Source organism: Python bivittatus, unplaced genomic scaffold (assembly GCF_059951505.1).
Source record: "Python bivittatus isolate LINGU-HERP-01145 unplaced genomic scaffold, Pbiv_v1 ctg000700_np1212, whole genome shotgun sequence".
Taxonomy (NCBI): Eukaryota; Metazoa; Chordata; class Lepidosauria; order Squamata; family Pythonidae; genus Python; species Python bivittatus.
In genome coordinates, this window is record NW_028277098.1 from 73,379,591 (window position 1) to 73,397,846 (window position 18,256).

The following is an 18,256-nucleotide window of genomic DNA, read 5'->3' on the forward strand; positions in this document are numbered from 1 at the left end:
CAGTCCAGCTGAGTTCAGTTCTTTTATTGCTTATACCATATAGAGAGAATCTTGCCAGACTAAATCTGTACTACTTTAATCTAGTGGATATATCCTGGGAGATTCTAGGGAGTGGCTATCCTAAATCTCTTCCTCTTCCCATGCTCTGGATGGTGCTGTCTCTTGTCTCACTCCCCTTCCTGGAACGTACTCCCTCCTTCCTGAGAAGCTGCTGCACTATTGCCATCCATCGCATCCCCTCCCCCTTTGTAGATACATTCCATCGTACAACATATTGCTAAACTAATGACTGGACAGTCTAAGATCAACATTTAGCATGACTAAAGATTCCTTTGTTAAGGACTGCCCCATCTCTGTGTAACAACCTGGTGATTAAAACTAGCCATGAATTCAGTGAAGAGTAGGACCTGAAAGAGCAAACCTTCACGGCCATACAAGATAAGTGCAGCAGTGGACATACATTTATTATGTGGCTGTGCGAACCACAATGTTTGTTTTCAAAATGCTTTCTCTGCAAACACGATTGAATAACATATTTTAGCTTAGGGTTATTAGTACCAAAGGGGAGATCATGATTTTTGCAGACATTCTGCCTTGCTTCAGCAAGGCTTCATCAGTGCAATGGTTCAGAAGTGGGGATTGCCTTGCGGTATTTATAGCCTTTACGGAATTTGAATTCTGGAGAATTGGTTGGTGATTGGATGCTTCTTGGGAACTATCAAGTGACTGATGGCTGAGAATGATGTTAGCTCTATTCCGATTGGTCTGCCTTGTCAGTCAGTTATATATGGTTTGAATCAAGTACTTGACTGGGTGGTAGACTGCATCTAGTTCAACCATCTGTTGATAGCTCCTTTAAGTGCCAGGCTTCCAGGAGTTCTCTAGCCTTTCTGCTGTTTGTGTGGTCAATTATTTCTGCATTTTCCCAGTCAGATGTGTAGTTCATTCTGAGGGAATGGGTGACTGATGGGTAGCCCATAAAACAAGTTGATTCCTTCCTATACTTAGGGGTGGCTTTTACTAGTAAAGGACTATAGACAAGTTTCTTCAAAAGTTCAGTGAGGGCTGTGGCCAGTTCAAAAACGTAAATTAAAGAATTATAAGTATCCAAGCTCCTTGAGTACAATGTTAAAGGTTTACAAGGCAAAAATAGTACCAGTGTTAATATAAGTAGCAGAATTATGGGGTCTGCTAAAAGCCCCCATACTCAAACTCAGATCCGTTGCATTCTGGGAATGCATTTTGGGAATGGGACAAGAACATGCCAGACTCTGCAGTTAGAACTATACAAAGTTATTCTATAATTAAAGATTGCAATTATTGGTGAGATTCTTTCTAATCTGGCAGATTACCCAAAATTATGTCTGGAAGAACAGATTGGTATGTCACATACATCAAAGTTATTTTTCAATATGGCTTATCAGTTCAGTACTTAACCTCAAATCAGGCTAAAAAAATGTTTAAGCACACTCTTGGAAACAAATAGTAAACCTCTTGCATTAGACTGTTTTATTTCCTCCAGAGCATAAACTTGTTTGTCACTAGCAGGATCACCAAGTTTATAGTTAAAACTGTCCAACTGAGAGGTTATCTAACAGATCAAATTAGGATAATGTGAAAAGTCATTGATTTATTTAAATATACTTACTTTTAATCTTTATATATTTGCATCTATTTTATAATTGTTGTACCACTCAGAGTCACTTTTTGTGAGATGGACAGCCATATAAATTTGATGAATAAATAAATGTTTTGTATATTGGTGCTATTAACTTACTTATCAATAAAAGCAACAGCTGTTTGTTACTTCTGATCTTGGCTCTTTGTTGCAGTTATGTGTTCTTTCATTTTGTGGTGTAGTTGGCATCCTGTCCGCCCTATGTATTGCTGGCTGCAACCCAGACAATTGTTTCTATATATGATGGGCTGTGTAGATTTCAGTTTATACAAGATTCTCTGTAGAGTTTTTATGGGTTTGTGGGCCACAGTGATTACAATAATGCGCTGGCATATTCTGATATATTGCTTGTGTATCAGTGTTAATTGGTGGTCCTCGGGCTGTCTTATTTTATGAAATGGGGGGTGGGTAACTGTTCTTCCTGAATATGCCATGGAAGTGATTGAGTTCTGCTTTTCTGAGAGCTGGTGAACAGCAGTGTATTTTGTTTGGTTGATAACGGTTCTTCTATGACTGATCTTCTGGGGTGTGGCAACTGCTGTGGAAATTTAAGATTTGGTCTGTGTGTATTTTTGCAAACTTGAGTTTGCAAGCTGCCATCATTCAGTATAGTGAGGATATGCCTAGGAATGAGTTTGTTCTTCGACTCTATAGTGAATTTGATCCCTGGACACGTGGAGTTAAGCATTTGAAGAGTTCTTTCAATTTGGGTTTCTTTTAGGATGACAGATGTATCAACGTATCTTTATTTACAGGTAGTCCTTGACTTACAACTATTCATTTAACGAAAGTTAGGACAGTGCTGAAAAAAGTGATTTATGACTGCTCCTCGAACTCACAACTGTTGCAAGATCCCTGTAGTCACATGATCAAAATTCGGGCACTTGGCAACCAGCATTCATTTACAATGGTTACAGCATCCTGGATTCATGTGATCGCCATTTGCGACCTTCCCAGGGGGCTTCCAGCAAGCAAAGTCAATGGGGGAAACCAGATTCACTTAACCACCCGGGTATTCGCTTAATAACTGCAGCAAAAAAGGCTGTAAAATTGGGTATGACTCACTTAATGACCGCATCGCTTAACAACAGAAGTTCCAGTCCCAATTGGGGTTGTAAGTCGAGGTCCCAATTGGGGTTGTAAGTACCTGTAGTTGACTAAATATTAAATATTTAGTTGACTAAATCATTTTGTTTGTTGGAATCTGATTACTACAGACCCAAGCACTGAGTATCCAAGCACTGAGATAGGAGCCAAAATGACTATTTTGCTGAAAGGTGAAACAGAACAGGAAACGCCAAGGCCAGATCTTTGGGAGTAGATACTGGGAGAGTTCCCTTGTCTGATCACCTGGCGACCCCACAGTTCCGTACTGGAACTATGTATAGGTTTTCTACCAAGACTTCCTCTACATTCATGGTCCAATCCCTAAAATGAATGGAGCTAGACTAGAAGGAGCAAGTTTAAAGAACCACTGGCATAATACTCTCTCCCTGTTGAATTAGGAGAGGATGAAACCAGTCTGGAGATTGGCCTGCACAAAACAACATCTATTATTTATTTAAATAATAATTATAAATATATTATTGTATTGTAATGTAATATATTACTATATACATATAATAAAATATATTACATTTATTATTTAAACAAATTGTTATTTCTATGATTATCTATGATTATTGTGTTAAAGCAATATTTAGAGTTCAATATTATAAATTTTCAGTTGATTCTAATCATGGCACTTCTCCTCAAGTCTTTCTGTTTGTTTCTCAAAGCTTTTTAAATCTGTTTTTCAGTGTAGTCTATTTTAAAATCAGATGGAAAAATCAAAAGTATTAGCCAGACATACAACCAGCCAAAATCACACACCAGCAGATGATCTGATTACATTATTCTCTGCTCCACAAAATAGTAGGTTATTTAAATAGCAATCAGAATCCTTCTTCTCTGAGAGCAAGATATTCTCTGAAACATGTATATATTTTTTCTAATGAGAGAACTGAACACTATATTGTTTAGAGCCTAAGAGTATACTAACAGAATGACATCTTTCTCCAGTAACTGGGAAAACTATTGCAAATTGAATGAAAACTGATAATCAATAATAATAAATAAGCTGCTGAGATTATTATTCTTAATTGGAAGAATATACAACATAGATTATTCAAGTTTAATGTAGCAGCTATATAGTGAATAGATAAGAAACTGCCTGAAGAGTAACACGACTAGATACAAAACCCAGTGGGCATATAGGCTGTTTTTGGCAACAGCAATCTATTAGAAGCAAATCTGCATCAGAATTGAAAAAATACTGTAATCTCTATCATCATCATCTATTATTTATTTAAATAATTATTATAAATATATTATTGTATTGTAATGTAATATATTACTATATACATATAATAAAATATATTACATTTATTATTTAAACAAATTGTTATTTCTATTATTATCTATGATTATTGTGTTAAAGCAGCAGCTCAGGCAATATTTTATAGGGATTCACAATCATCATTTTTTCCACACTATCAGTTCTTAATATCCTATTTTCTGCTATTTATACATGAGATTTGGACAGGGTAAGACATTGTAGGATAAATGCTTTTTCCTTTCCTATCCAATACAAGAAAATGTCTGAAGCTTTGAGATTACTTCTTAATAAATGGCAACCAAGCTAATGGAATTGTGGGTGAACAGTACTTAAACAATGTACAATATTCAAATTCAATCTCACCTTCACTTTGCTGAGAAAGTCTTGTCTGTAAATCTGAAAGAGAACATTGGAAAATTTTAATACTGTTACATCTTGAGTACAGATTTTACATTCAATAGATAAATGTAAGTACAGGTGGTCCTCGGGTTACAACCACCCGTTAAGTGACCATTCAAACTTACAATGGCACTGAATAAGTAGTAGTTTCAACCAGTTCTTGGAATTCTGGCTGTTGCAGTATCCCTGTGGTCATCTGATTGTGATTTGGACACTTAGCACCCAGCTCACAATTATGACATTGCAGTGAGCCGCAGTCATGGGATTGTGATTTTCAATGTTCCCTGCTGGCTTCCCACAAGCAATGTCAATGGGGAAGCCTGCAGGAAATCACGGTCACACGAGGTCCTCGCTTAACGATAAGTGCAGTCCTCAACAATGGCAGCTGGAACTGCTGTTGCTAAGCAATGTGGTCATGGGATATCATGCTTTACAACCACATTGCTTAGTGACAGCAATTCTGGTCCTAATTGCTGTTGTAACCCAAGGACTACCTATAATTTCTTCAGAATATAAATTTGTGATGGATATCCTGGCAAAAAGAAAACACTTTAGAAAAAGAGTGTCTCCTTCCAAGTAAGCAGTGTACAGAACTGTTACAGGTAGTCCCTGGGTTAAGAATGCCCAGTTTAAGGACTACTCATAGTTAAGAACGGAGCCTATTGTAGCAAAATTTGAATTAAATACACAATGATTTGAGTTAAATACACAATATTACTTATACAATTTTATTTATTGATTGATTAAATTTTTCAGCCGCCCATCTCCCCCCTTATACAATAATACTGTTCTGGCTTACATACAAATTTGACTTAAGGACAGACCTTGGGAATGGAATTCATTCTTAAACTGGGGACTACCTGTATTTAAAGTTATATTTTTCTAGAATAATTTCCACATAACAATTTAAGAATTAATGTTACCTGCCACAGCACTAAATGCTAATGATCCACTCATCTGCAGAGCTTGCTGGGCAGCTGGAGGAATCTGCAAACCAGTACCTGAAATAAAAATCCATGAATCTATTTTGGGATCTACTTTTAACTAGGACATGTAGTTGTGTTCAAATTCACTATGAAAATGTTATTATATACTGAAGAATATGGTGCAATGTTAGATACTGAAAGAGAGAAGCATATACTTATCAATTAACTTACCCTCAGCAAGTCTTGCCATCAACTGAAGACGACCAGTTGTTCCCAAATCAATTCCAGTCCTTTCCAATTCATCACTGTCCAAAAATGAACTGGCACTGGATGCATCTGTACGTTCGGTCACATGACCTACTTTCATTGGCCTGCCAGCCAGTTCAAATCCATTTAGTTGTTCCAAGGCCTTTTTAGCACATTCTGAATCTGAAAACTGAAACATACATGATTATCATTTGAAGCATCTGTTACAGCACGTTACCTACATTCTATTAAGTTTTAGATGCAAAACTAACACCGGTGGCCTACAGAACAGCCAAGTTGTGGTCACATGATGTCTCACTTGTGGTTTCATTGCCAGCCTGTCCATTGACTCTGCTTGTTGGAAGCCAGCTGTGAAGCATGCAAATGGCAATCATGTGACCGTGGGGATGCTGCAACAGTTATTAAGTGCAAAGACTGGTCCTATAGTTATTTTTTCAGCACTATCATAATTTTGAATGGTCTTAAACAGGGCAGTCATTAAGCGAGAACTACCTAACATTTTTATGCTTCTCTACTTCCAAAGGCTCACAGCAGCACACAGGAAAAAAAATTTTTTTAAATACATGGGAGGGATCTTGCAGAATATCCCAATTAATCTTAGTATCACCAATTTTTTAAAAAAAATTGATAGTAGAAGACAAGATAGATTTGTGCTCAAAAACGTACATGTTGCCCCCACTTAAAACACACCAAACTGGGCTACACCCATAGCATTATGCAAAATAAAAATATTTCTTATATACATTTTATTATTTCATGATGATTATTATCACTATCATTAAGTAACCTAGTATTAATCTATTATCTCCCAGCCCATATCTGTCAAGTATATAAACTTACAGTAATAAATCCATATCCTTTGGACCTCCCAGTTTCACTGTCCATCATTAGCTGAATGCTTTCAATCTGAAAAAGATCAAGACTACCCTTAAGTATTAAAAAAAAGACTCAATATACTTTAATGTAGGATGAAAGTTAAACAGCTTTTTAAAAAATGTTTCAAACACTGATGAACAGCCAAGGAAAATATGTGCTATCTTCTCCAATACTGCCTTTTATTCTTCCTAATACATTCTGTGAACAGTAAAGTAACATGTAAGATGCAGAAACTATTTATTTGGAGCCATTTTAGATTCTTTCAATTCCAATAAGCTACTGGCTGTACTAGTCCAAAAACAGAGAGGTTTGCCAACTACTACCGTACAGTAAGAAAATGAAATATATCTAGCTTCCTTAAATTTCCAAATATGTGGATTTCCCTTGTTAATTGAAGAATTCTGGAAAACATCAGGAAGGCATCCACACTGGAAAAGGCTGATTTAGAATTATGTTTTAAAGTACATGTAATGTATATAGATAGAATGTTTCTAGTTCATTATCATCCTTAAACACTGGATTGCCTCTGAAGATTATTTGAAAATTCCAAGTGATGCAATTGATGCCAGAGGTAGAATAGACAACATTTGATACTATTATATTATATTACATTAATTGTAAATATGAAGGCCCAACTCAATGTGCTAGTTTGAATAACTATAAAGCCTAAACCAAACAGAAATATTATAAAATTACCTCAATTTATCATCTTAAAGGATCAATTTTTAAAGATGAAACCTCAGTTTAAGTTTTCAGAGTCATCTTTTAAATTTACGTGTATGGTATGAGTACAACTCCAGATTTAACAGGGAGATGTTAAATTTTCTATTCTCACTTATGAAGCTCAGTGAGTACCCTTACACTTACCAGTACTCCAGCCTTCTCTACGTTGTTGAGTTGTTCTGGTGTTAAAATTGTGTTAATCGTAACTATAATACATGGTACATGGGACTGTTTTGAAGATGCTTCAGTAGCTACAGCTGATACAAAACGCACCAATCTGACTACTAGTTGGGGAGACCCACTAATGTAGGATAACACCAGCACTGTGGTCGCTCAACTGGTTACCAAATGGGTTTCTGGGCCCAACCTCAAGTACTTGTAATCACCTATAAAACCCTATATGGCATGATACTAGGATATATCAGGGAACTGCTTTGCCATGTGCAATTCTGCCTGTTCAGTTCAAACATTAAGGGAAAGCTAGTTTCTCTACTCCAGAGGTTAAGGGAGCTTGGACCAGGAGAAAAGCCCATGCTTTATAGAACATATTCCCCCCTCCCATGGTACAATTGGCCCCTACTGTTCTATTGTATTTCAACAGGCCTTCGGGCCCTAGACTGTTTTGGCTCTATACTGAGTTTGTGTTATGTTAAAAATTCTGGTATTGTAAGAGGATTTTTAAGTGCAGACATATTCATTTGTGTTGACTATTAAGCACAGAGATTAAGCACAGAGTTTCATTTGTGTCGAATATTAATCACAGAGATATTGTGTTGAAAAAAACTTACCCGGCCAAATGGTTCAAAGATTCCACGAAGCATATCTTCAGTTATATTGAAGTGTAATGAGCCTACGTAGAGTCTCATGGGGCCTGCACTGCCTTTTTGTAAGTTATTAGCCATTGCTGCTGCTCTATTTTTCTCTGCCTAGAAAAATTATATACATAGGAAATACTATAGATCACTATATACAGTAGAAAGAACTATGATGCAGTCTACCTAAGCATATGCAAAATCTAGCTCTCAGTCATATAAGCTAAGATAGAGAACAAAAAACATTTATATCTGAGAACTATGTTTTAATACAGCTATGTTTAATACAGCCCATTTTATTTTTGACATTTGGTTCTATTTTCTGCTAAAAATTCTGTCATATAAACAGTCTTTTATGATTCAAGAGCAGGAGTTTGGCAGATTGGAACTGGTCAAATTCAAAGTGAATACTAAGCCACTACAACCTAAATATACCAAGGAAGTAATAGCCTCTTCCTGTAGTTATTTTCAACCCAGCAGCAAATAGTGAGAGTAATGTTTAAAATTCCTGCAAAAAAGATCTTAATAGCGAAGCCACAATAAGAGCACCACTTTTTGAAATTGTTCAAAAATGAATAAAACCATTATACAACTATAAAATTGCTCTAATGACCAGTTTGGCATCAAAAGTTACTAAGAAAACCATGCAAACTAATTGGGAAATATTCTCCTTGTCTTTTGCATTTAAAAGTTGTCTACTGCAAAATTAAACCTAAACTCAATTTCAGTATAATCAAAAGTTCCTGGAATTTTCCAGCAGCCTTTGACTCAGTTAGCTAACCTCCTCCAAATACAAAATTCACTACTGGTCCAGCCATAATGTCTTCAAAAGAAGCCAGTTCCTTGTCTCTTCTCAAGAGACTGGAAAGCACCCATCCTTCCACAACCAAAATCCAAAATCTCAAGCCAGATCTACTAGATATAATCAGCCAAGATGGAAAAGGATTAAGAGTATCAGCGATGCAGTGAACATCTCCACCAATTTGCTTGTATGATGGAATCTAGTATCAGACAAACTATTCTTATCAGTCATAATAGGTAGCTGAGGCTTCAGTTAAGGTTTTGAATCATCATGAAAACAATATTGCTAGTCGTAATAATGCTGCTTTGACTATAGGTATAAAAACAACATAGGAAGCAACATGACCAATATCTGAAGAATCATGAATTTAGTCCTTAAGCCTTAGCACTAGAAAAGTACTCAAGTTAAACTTACCTGAGATGCTTGTACAATAATTGGCACTCCCAACACTCGCTGTCCAGTTAATCCAATGGCCAAAGGAACTGAACTGACATCAACAAATTCTACATAAGCAATTCCCTTTGAACGTCTTGAGTTTCTATCTGATATCATGCGTACGTCACGGACCTAGAAAAAATTCAAAATACTGTTTTATACAGTTGAAAACTTTAATAGGATGTAATATTTATATACCATTATACATAAAATCAAACTATTACCTGAAATTTTCATATCTGATTCAGAATTACTTAATGTTCTGAGATTTTAACAAAAGATTTCCTCCACATAAGAAAACTAATCTATTTTGCATTATATATGCACAGCAGGAAGCTTCTAATAGTACACAATATGTAAGCATGCAGTGGAGAACTATGTCCATGTGTTGAAAGTAACAATATCACAACAGTTATATCATACAAGCCATTTTATATATAAAATAAAGCAATACTCTGATACATAGAAGGCTTTGTAATGTCTCACAACAATCAGGTATTAAAAGAAGAGTCAAGAGTTCTTGGTATCACACCTTTCCTACAGTAGAGAAAAATTCTTCCAGGTCTCTTGGCCTAATTCTTGCAGCAAGCTGCATACAGAATACTGTTCTAGCATCCCGTTCCTCTGGAGTAAGATTATCAATAGGCTCTCTGAAAAACAGTGAGTTATAATCACTATAAATCCATTTAAACACAGATAACTTGACCAGATTTGATCTTTATGTTATTAAGATCATTTGTATTCAAATGTAGATGAAGATTCATAAAAAACATGCTTTTACAAGACAGGGAGAGAGTCACCCATACTTCAAATGCACAAGATCTACCCTCCCTTTTCACAATCGGGATCATCATTTCAAAATTCATTTTAATTGCAAGAGAATCTACTTGCACTCATAAAAAGTCTCTGCTGCTTTTTCCCTGAGCAATATAGAAATTCTGTCCCAATGTTTGCATAACTGTCTCCCTTGCTAACTGTATTTTCCTCCAGTTCTGGCTCACTGTTCTGGGCAAATTATATTTTTCTCATTTTTCTTCTTATACATATTATATTCCACTACATTCTATAGTGGAACTGACACTAGCTACTGATAGAACAGATTTTCACCTGCAGCCTCTGTCCACTTGAATATGCTCCAGACAGAGGACCCTTTGAAGGAGGCATGAAGTAAGGTAGAAAAGAGTAAAAATTAAATTCCTGCTATGCAAAGTAGAAGTCTATAAAATTGGAGATTCATCAGTACGTTGTCTCGAATGCAGGACTACTTTAAGAAATACATGTTCACCTGCAAACCAGCAGACCTGAAGTGGGAAGGATAAGTATCATCTGTAAGCCTGGCCCCTCACCCAATATCCCCCTTGCCTGGCTACATGGTATACAGAGATACGTGCAAAGGGTTCTAAAGTAGGGCTTATAAAGTAGGGCAGCTGATGTACCTACAAAATCATTCACATTGCTGAGCACATGGAAATTAAAAGGACAGAGTTTTCCTGGACATCTAACATCTCCTTCCTATTTTAGCTATTAATTCTTGCACTGAAATAAGGTTATAGCCAATGCTGAGCTCTCATGCCTTCTCTGTTGCAGCACCTGCCTCTGGAGGTTTAAGTCGCCCTGATCCTGCAGTCTTAAAACTCTGAAGCTCTAGCTCTTCCCCAGGTGCTAGCATAAGGAACGATGTGCTCTCTCTCTGTGGGAATAATTAACAAGCTGGATGATTAGCTCATTTTGCTTTTATTGTGTTGGGTGTGTTTTTAACTTGTATGCTGCTCAGAGTTATTATTAGAAGGGTGGCCTATAAATATAATAGGTAAATATTCGATGTGAAAAATGTGCATATGGAAAAGACAAATGGAGAATGGGACAAGGAACTGGGTATAACAAGGAATACGTCTGCTATCTTTAACCTTAATTCCAAACACCTATGCCTAAGGGATGTCTGTAGTTTCAATGGATATATTTTTAAGTACAGACACGTTACCTATTCACAGCATTATTTTTTAAAAATGCTCTTATTGTCAGTGAACTTTAATAGCTGTGTATGTCTGAAATAAAATAATGTTATAGGTCGGTCTTTCTACGCTCTATCCTTATAAAGGCAATCAGTACAGCAATGGGTAATGCAATGAAGTTGCACCACTGCAAGGCTATATAATAGCTGATATAATGTCACTGTCTGAATGCTACATTTAGGCATTAAAACATCTTTATATACAAATTACAATTCCTAAAATTGGAACTGAGTTGGTATCATTACAAAATGATGTGATCCACCATCCTCAGAAAAAGTTTTCTAACTTGCTCTTCCAAAATGTTCACATATCTGCCAGTTAGCAAGCCAAACTAGGAGAATCCCTACACCCACCAATTATGTCTAAACTCTCACAGCACATCTGACCTCTAGTACACTGTCTTCATAGACATAAATCCACACACATTTCAGGAACAGTCAATCACACGAAACAACTGAATTTTTTATTGACAAATTAGTGCACTAACATTTTCTTTGATGTGTAGAACATTCAATATGTTATAGAAAACCCAACATTAATTAGCAAGCTTCAAACCCCTACCTTACAGGACTCTTGTCTTTTCTGAAAGGACTTTTGCTCCTAGATCGTCGTCTGCTGTGAAAAACATATACAGAATTATGAGGGGAATAAATATCAATATAAACTATTAAATCCCCTCATTAAAGAAGGAAAACAAAACCTTATTTTCATGCTGTGCGGCAAGCCAATTTTTCCTCTCATGGCACTATTGAACTTGGGACCAGAACTAGGATTAAAGAAAAAAAGCAGTATTATATAGGACCTCTAACATTATATTCTCATTACTATCATAACCACTACAGTATACTGAAATAAAATATCATACTGATATGATTATATTACAACTTGAATTTCTCTAAAGTTCTCAAGCTAAAAGTTGTTACTATTTACTTAATATTTAAAAAGAAACTAAAACAATAATTTCACATAACATACTAGGGACTTCTGTAACGGCCTCTGAATCGACGTTCTCTGCTTCTTGAACGGCTGCGTCTCCGTTCTTTACTTCTACTGCGCTTTCTTTCTCGACTCTTGCTTTTCTTTCTTTCACGTTCACGGCTTCGTTTGCGATCCTTGCTTCGGCTCCTCTTCCTATCATGACTACGACTTCTGCTCTTGCTTTTTTTCCTCCTGAACAGGACAGATTTTAAAAATATCAGTTAATGTTTTCAAAGAGGAAAAAAAATATTAACATTAGGCCATGTGGAATAAGGTAAGTAGGTGGCTTGAAAAATATTTGTCAGTTTTAAATAAACTTTATGCAATATTTTAATGAATATAATTGCAATCAATTATATAACTGCCTATAAATCTTACAATTAAGAAATATATTTAAGGTTAAAAGCAAGGCCATTTAGGTGAAAAAAATCCTAGACATATCACAAACCAGGTGAATATATTGCTGCTTTAATCTTTACATTTCTATCTCCTTACTATAAAATTTTCTCAGTGACAAAAGACAGTTTTAAAAATTGCAAATAATTATACCTACCAAGTTCCTTTCTAGGAAATTCAGCTTCATAACTGTCTCTGCATTGTTAATGACACTGGTTTTTCACTCTACTGCCTGTATATGTTAGATATGTTCCAAATGGCCACTGGAGCCAGTGGCTTGGATCCAAAGGAGCCCTTCCACTAGAGGAAAGCCTCTTCCACACACAGAAGGGCTGTTTCCAACCTAGCAGAAGAGCATTACGTGAGAAATGTAAACCAAAATCGAGGTAAGTTATTTGATTTATACAAATTACTTTAGACCTCTTCATAGCCCATGAGTTCATTCAACAGCTTAACCTCCATATTCACAGTGTTCTCACATTAGAAATACCTCCCCTGATATGTTGCTTTAATAGACTGTGAAAAATTTTCCATGAAGAATTAACTGAACAGCACAAATGTTTCTTTGGCTCATGGTTACCTAGATCCAAATCAAGTGTTACCTAGATCCTACTGTTAAATATTTGTTATATAAACATATTGTTTTTTTTATTAGCAATATTTTACTAACAAATATTGGATAAGTATTTTACCCCAAAATACTGTTAAATAACTTAACCACTGTTGGCATTAGCTAAACTGCTTTATGAATACAAACTCCAATATGAATACCAACTGCATGTTTTAAAAACACCTCAGTGGAACTGACACATGGATCTAGACATAAATAAAAAATCATCCAAGAACACATATTGCATATACAAATACAATATGCTTCAGTACAGTTTAAAACTTAAGAACAGGCCTGGAAAACCTGATTTTTAATTTATTTTTTTTACATAGTTCCTACAAATGTGACCTAGATGCAAAACAACAGCACAGTTATAAGATCTAGAAATATTACTGCAATTTAACACCATTACTATAATCCAGATATTCTCTTTTCAATACTAGAATAAAGCTCCCAGTGACACTAAAATATCCTTCCAATTCTTCCTCTTCAGCTTTCTTTAACCTTTTTTAAGGCAGGAAGAAAGCCCATTTCTTACTGCTACTAGGAATCAAAAGTTCCTGTAGATCTCTTGCAAATCACAGATTAGACATTGGGGCTATGTAAAACATTTGGAGGGCTGTTTTGCAAAAGAGTTACCATAAATGCTGCATCCCTACTTAAAAGTAGGGATTCTACCTGAGGTAGAGTCTCTGCAACAGCTTTGAAGGCTTTTACAGATTGTACGTCTGTCCATGCACAGACATCACTTTCAGTGGAACTGGTAGCAAAGCAAAACAAAGCATGTACACATATGAACAATCTGGAATCCGCTATCCTGAGCCTTCTATAGGACATGGCTACCTCAGAGCTTCAAAGGGTTCTTCAATCATGCTAACATATTTTCTGAATGCTTCACACAACCCCACCACATGTAGATGATGATAATTATGAATTCAATTTACATGGACGCATATCTCAAAAACATGACTCCAGTTGGCTCACAATGATAAAAAATGTAACCAATTAATAAATAACATATACAACAGTCAAGATAAAAAAAAAATCCAACCAACAGTTAAGATAACCATGATATGGGCTCTATCACACACCTGGGACCCGAGGCTCAGTAACAAAACCTTCTTCAAGGCTTTATGAACAGTCAGCAAAGTTAGGCCAAGTCTAATCTCTGGGGAAAGGATGGTCCAAAGGACTGGGTTCCCTTCCTAGATCTCACCAGATGACACTTCCTAATGGACATGACCCACAGCATGCCTCTCCTTTCAGATCTAACAGGATGGGTAGATACAAGTGGGAGAGATACTCCCACAAGTAATGCAGACCCAAGCCTTTATAGGTAACTACCAGCACCCTGAATTGAAGCCAGTGAAGCACATGCTGAATGAGAAGCACCCATAACTGCCCATGCTACTGCATTTTGCACCAGCTGAACCTTCCAAATGTTCTTCAACGGCAGCCCCATGTAAAGTGCTTCGTAGTAGTCCAATTGGGAAGTGACCAGGGCATGAGTGACTGTGAGCAGAGCCTCCTGGCCCAGGAATGGATGCCAACTGGTGCATAACAGCTGTGCAAAGGCCCTTCTAGCCATGGCTGCCACCTTCTCTTTGAGCAGGAACCCTGAGTCCAGGAGGACCCCCAATTGTGTATAGGTTTCGCCTCGGGTGATGCAACTCCATCTGGAACTAAAGATGGAAAGTCTCCTGAACTAGGGGGGCCCAAAACCCAGAGCCACTCAGTCTTCCTAAGGCTGAGTTGAAGCCTGTTGTTCCCCATTCAGATCAAACAAGATTTGGCCAAATAAATCATGTATTCTGTTCTAGGTTAAACAATTTAGAGCAAAACTGCTAACAAAAATTAGCACCTCAACTTATTTTAGTGCTTTAAAATGTTTATACTGAATTTCTCAATAGTAGTTTAAGACAGTTATCTTAACACTGACATGCACATAATCTACTGTGCTATACATTTCACAAGACTTATTACACCTAAATTATTCAACCCTATGAAGGAGAAAAAGCCTCTACATGAGATACGGGGAACCTGAGTCCCCATGCTATGGTCCTGAAACTCCCTGAATGTGACTGATGAAAACTGACAAGAGTTTCCGAACATTTGCAAAACAGATGTATCACAATTTAAAAACTAAGAAAAACCTTAAAACACCCTACAAGATCCCAAACCTGACTACATGTTATGATGGGCTCTTAGCTACTCCACGGTCCTCAACTATTCTCAAAAATGGTAAATATAGTTCCCAACTTTGGGGATCATATTTGGGATTTTGAGACCATATTATATAAGCACTCTCACAATGCAGTTGCCGTGGAAGATGTACCCAATCACAAACCCATATAATAAAAGGCCAAAAAGCACTGGGTTGTATCAACCTATTACTTCATGTTCTGTGGTCTATGTAGGGCTGATAAGCATTTCAAGAACCATTAATTATTTCTGAGCCTTGTACTTTGATGGACTTCAAAAGAATGTGACAGAGGGCACACTCTTGTCCCTTGATGCCATGTTGGGGCCCAGCTTCTATAGCACTAACTTTTAATGGAAGGAAGTGTATTTATGCTTTTTAAGTCTGTGATTTCATAATTAAGAGTTCAGTTATTTATAGGATGAGTAACAACTTGAACCTAAACAGACTATCTAATATGATATTACAATAAATATTATGGATGGCATTTATCTCTAGGACAAGGCCATTTTTATAGCAAATAAGATTCTCAAACAAGAACCTGTATATACAAAACTGGGTATCAAATGAATATTTAAAAGAGCAAGTAAATACTATAACTTGGAAAAGAGTTACTTAAGGAATAATTTGAACATTTAAATCTGAATACTGTACACCTAGAACCAGAAATCTTTGTCCTTGATAGTCAACAGGACCCTTTAAGATATATGTCTTCATCCCATCGTGCAAGAAAAGCATTGTCTAGCACTACAGTACTGGCTTTATAGAAAGTGGCTCAATCATCCCTTTCCCTGTGTTTGCTGCCATTCTACAGGAAAAAAAATTCTTTTAATTCCATGTTGCTTAGCCCAGCATAAAGGCAATGAGAGCTGTCTTTTGCAGCAGAAAGGCTTGACCCAAATATTCATCTTCCAGCAAGTGAAAGTATTAATCCTAATGGAGAAGACAGACAAAAGCTAACATCCCACCATCTGGCAAAAAACTTTTTTTTTAAAATCTGTTTAAGGAGTTACTTTTTCTAAGTAGATTTATATAGCTTGCAGTATCACTGATTTTGAACTTTAAATTCTCTACCAAAGATTTTGGATCTTTTATACAATTTCTAACATGTATATCCATTGCTTAAACACAAGGTTCCTGTGGGGATTTTTTTTTCTAATCAGGAGGAATTTAAACCAGGATGATACAAACAAGGTTATGATTTATCTTTTTTATAATTAGATCTAAGAGAACTTCAGGTTACTGAAACAGCTCATGACAACATGAAACAGGATTAGTGTATAGTACTGATATAGGTTACAAAAACAATGGTCCCTCATCTTTTTGGGCCAATGAGCACATTTGACATTTTGATGTTCAGAGATGGCTGCTACAATGGGTGTGACTTGTCACAAACCTCAACTTTTATCAGAAAGGCAAACTGTGTGTTGTTTCCTGCCATTCTCTTTAGTTCTTTGTTCACAAATACTACCAACTCTCATCTTATTTTGTCTCTTTTTTGGGTAGGTAGGCAAAGCATTGATTGCAGCCACCAATCCCTTTTCATTTCTAGAAAGCATGTGGAGGCTATTTAGTATTCAAGGGCAGTCTTGGAAACAAAAAATACTTTTGGAGGATGTTTTATAGCATGCCAACTTCCTTCCTCACTCCATTTTCTGGGAGCAATCTCACCCTCTTGATCATGCCCTACTACATTCTGGCAACACTTCTCTTGAATTTAGTTTTCAGAAGTAACAAAATTGCTACTTTAATTATTTCCTATAACATGGTATTTTTAAAGGTCTGATTAGATCCTGATACAACAGCAATACTTATCATCAAAAAGAGAAAGCACTAACTATACAAAATACTTGAAAAGAACAGGAACCATAAATTAGTGAAGACATTTTCAAAGTATATAAATATACACTATGCAAGCTACAGATAACACATTTCATGTGCAGCATACCATACAAACTGATAAGCTATCTGTCTTACCTCATTTTCTAAATGCACTAATAACTTACAACGTTCTATACACTATGAAATAATAATTACCTGATTACTATAATAAAGCACTAAAGTCTTTTTTAATATGTTGGCTATGGCTGACATTTAAGAGAAAATATTTTTGTCATATGTAGATGACAACATGCTGAATGCAGTCAACAAGTGAAGCATTATGAAGCATTACTTTTGCCTCACATAAATATATGTTCTGTCTTATGCCACTAAAAGCAGCTTACCTGACAATTCAAAGTAAGAAATTTAAAACAAAACTTCCTTTAAAAAGAGGATTTAACATTTGGGGAAAAAAGTTAAAGCAAGTTTTACTGGCCACCTTTACAGGTTGGAAATATGATACTACGGCATTACCGGAACTGGAACTGACATTATCTATCCCTTGAATGGGAAACTAATGAGAGCCCCTAAAAACAAAATACAACTAGAACAATTATTTTACTTAATTGATTTTCAAAGACCAACAGATAAAAAACTGCTATGTTTATAAAGTAAATCAAACATGACAGGGTGAAATACATATGTATGTTTTAATGAGGGGTTTCACAATTATTTCTTTGGGAAAATAGTTTATTTCTGCAGAATTTAAAAAAAAATAAAGCATACTTTGTGGGAAATTCCAAACTTTTCATTAAGTATTTTTTATACATACTATTCTGTATACACTTGTTTGTTATTAAACCAAGTAATGCAGTTTTCTTATGAAACCACACTCAACACAAATGCTTATACACTGCCATTTATCTGTTAACATAAATTAATAT

At 36.0% G+C, this 18,256-nt stretch overlaps 1 protein-coding gene across 3 annotated transcripts in view; it reads right to left on the reverse strand.

The window, feature by feature from the left end:
* The window catches only part of RBM39 (RNA binding motif protein 39), a 34,906-nt gene that overhangs the window by 7,913 nt on the left and 8,737 nt on the right, over positions 1 to 18,256 (reverse strand). Inside the window, exons 1-11 of one of the 3 annotated variants that reach the window (XM_088153522.1) lie at positions 12,839 to 18,150; positions 12,283 to 12,477; positions 12,008 to 12,073; positions 11,869 to 11,922; positions 9,828 to 9,945; positions 9,275 to 9,427; positions 8,035 to 8,172; positions 6,488 to 6,553; positions 5,612 to 5,816; positions 5,378 to 5,455; positions 4,419 to 4,451 (exon numbers count right to left, since the gene is read on the reverse strand). In XM_088153522.1, coding sequence (XP_088009648.1) covers positions 4,419 to 4,451; positions 5,378 to 5,455; positions 5,612 to 5,816; positions 6,488 to 6,553; positions 8,035 to 8,172; positions 9,275 to 9,427; positions 9,828 to 9,945; positions 11,869 to 11,922; positions 12,008 to 12,048 — 886 coding nt within the window. In that variant the 5' untranslated portion in view covers positions 12,049 to 12,073; positions 12,283 to 12,477; positions 12,839 to 18,150. Of the gene's footprint in view, positions 1 to 4,418; positions 4,452 to 5,377; positions 5,456 to 5,611; positions 5,817 to 6,487; positions 6,554 to 8,034; positions 8,173 to 9,274; positions 9,428 to 9,827; positions 9,946 to 11,868; positions 11,923 to 12,007; positions 12,074 to 12,282; positions 12,478 to 12,838; positions 18,151 to 18,256 lie in introns of those variants that run through there. The other 2 variants (XM_015890108.3, XM_007439496.4) reach the window with 2 other exon arrangements.